The 2,093-nt window shown below is 68.3% G+C and overlaps 2 protein-coding genes across 2 annotated transcripts in view; both read left to right on the top strand.

Annotated features, from left to right (window-relative positions):
• The window catches only part of COQ8B (coenzyme Q8B), a 3,059-nt gene extending 1,269 nt beyond the window's left edge, over positions 1-1,790 (top strand). The window contains 5 exon segments of the mRNA XM_025213052.1: positions 159-294; positions 492-599; positions 678-743; positions 1,102-1,188; positions 1,352-1,790. Coding sequence (XP_025068837.1) covers positions 159-294; positions 492-599; positions 678-743; positions 1,102-1,188; positions 1,352-1,627 — 673 coding nt within the window. The 3' untranslated portion in view covers positions 1,628-1,790.
• Positions 1,791-1,966: 176 nt separating this feature from the next.
• The window catches only part of NUMBL (NUMB like, endocytic adaptor protein), a 6,012-nt gene continuing 5,885 nt past the window's right edge, over positions 1,967-2,093 (top strand). The window contains exon 1 of the mRNA XM_025213064.1: positions 1,967-1,971. Coding sequence (XP_025068849.1) covers positions 1,967-1,971 — 5 coding nt within the window. The remainder of the gene's footprint in view (positions 1,972-2,093) is intronic.

Genomic DNA, 2,093 nt, shown 5'->3' with positions numbered 1-2,093 from the left:
GGGGGCTGGGCAGGGGGGGGAGAGCTTCAGGGCTTGGGGGCAGCCAGCCAGGGCAGGGCCTGGACACCTGAGTTCTGGCCCTGTGGGTACGTATCCCAGCATGCACTGCTCCGGGGGCCAAGCATCAACACTGGCAGCCACGTCCCCTGCTCCCCCAGGCAGCTGCGGGGGGGCGACACGTAGGTGCCGCGTGTGGTGGAGTCGCTGACGGCCGCCCGGGTCCTGGCCATGGAGCTGGCGCCCGGCGTCCCGCTAGACCAGTGCCTGGGGCTGGGCCAGGACACGCGGGACGAGGTGAGGGACGGACGCGCAGATGTGGAGAGGCAGCGCTTGCCCCTCCCTGCCATTGCACACGTGTGACACTGTGGCACACGCACTTCCCAGGCAGGGGTGGGGTTCAGCTGGAGGCTGTGCCCAACAGAGTATGACCAGGGACCCGATCCTGCTTGGGGGCCCCCAAACCCTGCAGCTGCTCCCCGTCCTCCCCCCAGATCTGCTCCCAGATGCTGCGCCTCTGCCTGCGCGAGATCTTCGAGTTTCGCTTCATGCAGACAGACCCCAACTGGGCCAACTTCTTCTACGACCCGGCCCGACACAAGGTGAGTTTTGGGGCAGGTGGTCCTGGCGACGCGGTCCGCGGTTGCTGACCCCCCTCTGCCTCCGCTCCCTTGACCCAGGTGACGCTGCTGGATTTCGGGGCCAGCCGCACCTTCAGCAAGGGCTTCACGGACGACTACATTGAGGTAAGGGCTGGTGGAGACGAAGGCAGGAGCAGTCCAGCATAGTGGGTAGAGACTGAATAGCAAGGCCTGGGTTTTATCACTGATTCTACCGCTTGCTGTTATCTCAGACAAGTCCTGTCCCCCCCACCCATGCCTCAGTTTCCTTTGCTGCCCCAGGGGCTTTGTAAGGCAGGGGCTGGCACTGGGGGGCCCTGCTCCTGGTTCGGGCCCCTGGGCTGAGGTCAGAGCCAGTAGGAGGGGCCCTGCAGATGAGCCGGGACGGGGCAGGGGCTGCAGATGCTGCTTTGCCCCTATGGGGCATGGGGTGATACGGGGGGTCTGGGCATCACGCCTTGTTCTCAGGCTGCCCCTGCGGCAGGTGGTGAAAGCCGCGGCTGACAGGGACCGGGCCAAGGTGCTGCAGAAATCCAAGGACCTCAAGTTCCTGACCGGGTTCGAGACTCAGGTGGGTGCAGGGGGCTGGGGCCTGCAGGTCAGGAGTAAGGGGCCGACCGGGCTGGCAGGGGGCTGCAGGATGGGAGGGAGAAGCCCTGGCAGGGCTGGGGTGGGGGCACGTTAGCCCCTTCCTCCCCTGTGCCCTGACCACTGCTCCCTCCGCCCCACCCCAGGCCTTCGAGGAGGCGCACGTGGAGGCGGTCCTGATCCTGGGCGAGGCCTTCTCGGCGCCGGGGCCCTTTGACTTTGGGGCGCAGCACACGACGCGCCGGCTGCAGACGCTGGTGCCCGTGATGCTGCGGCACCGCTTGACGCCGCCGCCCGCCGAGAGCTACGCCCTGCACCGCAAGCTGGCCGGCGCCTTCCTGGCCTGTGCCTACCTGCGCGCCCGCGTGCCCTGCCGGCCCCTCTTCGACCAGCTCTACGCCCAGTACTGGGGCCGCTCCTAGCACTGCGGGCCAGATCCCATCTGTGTCTGGCCGTGGGGGCCCTGGTGCTTCGGTTGCTGCCCCCCTTTTCCACGGTGCCCGGGGGGGGCGTGGGGGCTGCTCCCCCGGCACGTGGAGTCTGGACTGTGCGGCTGCGGGCAGTGAGCAGGGGGTGCGCCTCCCCTCCGCCTGCGCCTCCCCTCCGCCCCCGGCCTGGGTCTGGGGGGTAGTGGGGGGCGGTGAATAAAGCTGCTCCCAGCTGCTCCCTCTGGTGTGGTCTCATTTATGGCCCTGGTCCTAACCCTCTCCCCTACCTATGCAAGGTTTGCCTCTCCCTGACGTCGCACGTCACGTCAGGGCATGACGTCACGGGCGCGCTCACTGACGCCACCGGGCGCCGCAGCGCGCGGGGCGGGGCCGCAGGTTTGCACACGCATGAGCCGGCCGGCCAGTGCGAGGGGGGCGGGGGCGGGGCAACATTTGCATA

The sequence above is a fragment of the Alligator sinensis genome, unplaced genomic scaffold (assembly GCF_000455745.1).
Source record: "Alligator sinensis unplaced genomic scaffold, ASM45574v1 scaffold1667_1, whole genome shotgun sequence".
NCBI lineage: Eukaryota > Metazoa > Chordata > Crocodylia > Alligatoridae > Alligator > Alligator sinensis.
This window is presented reverse-complemented; position numbering and strand designations above follow the sequence as displayed.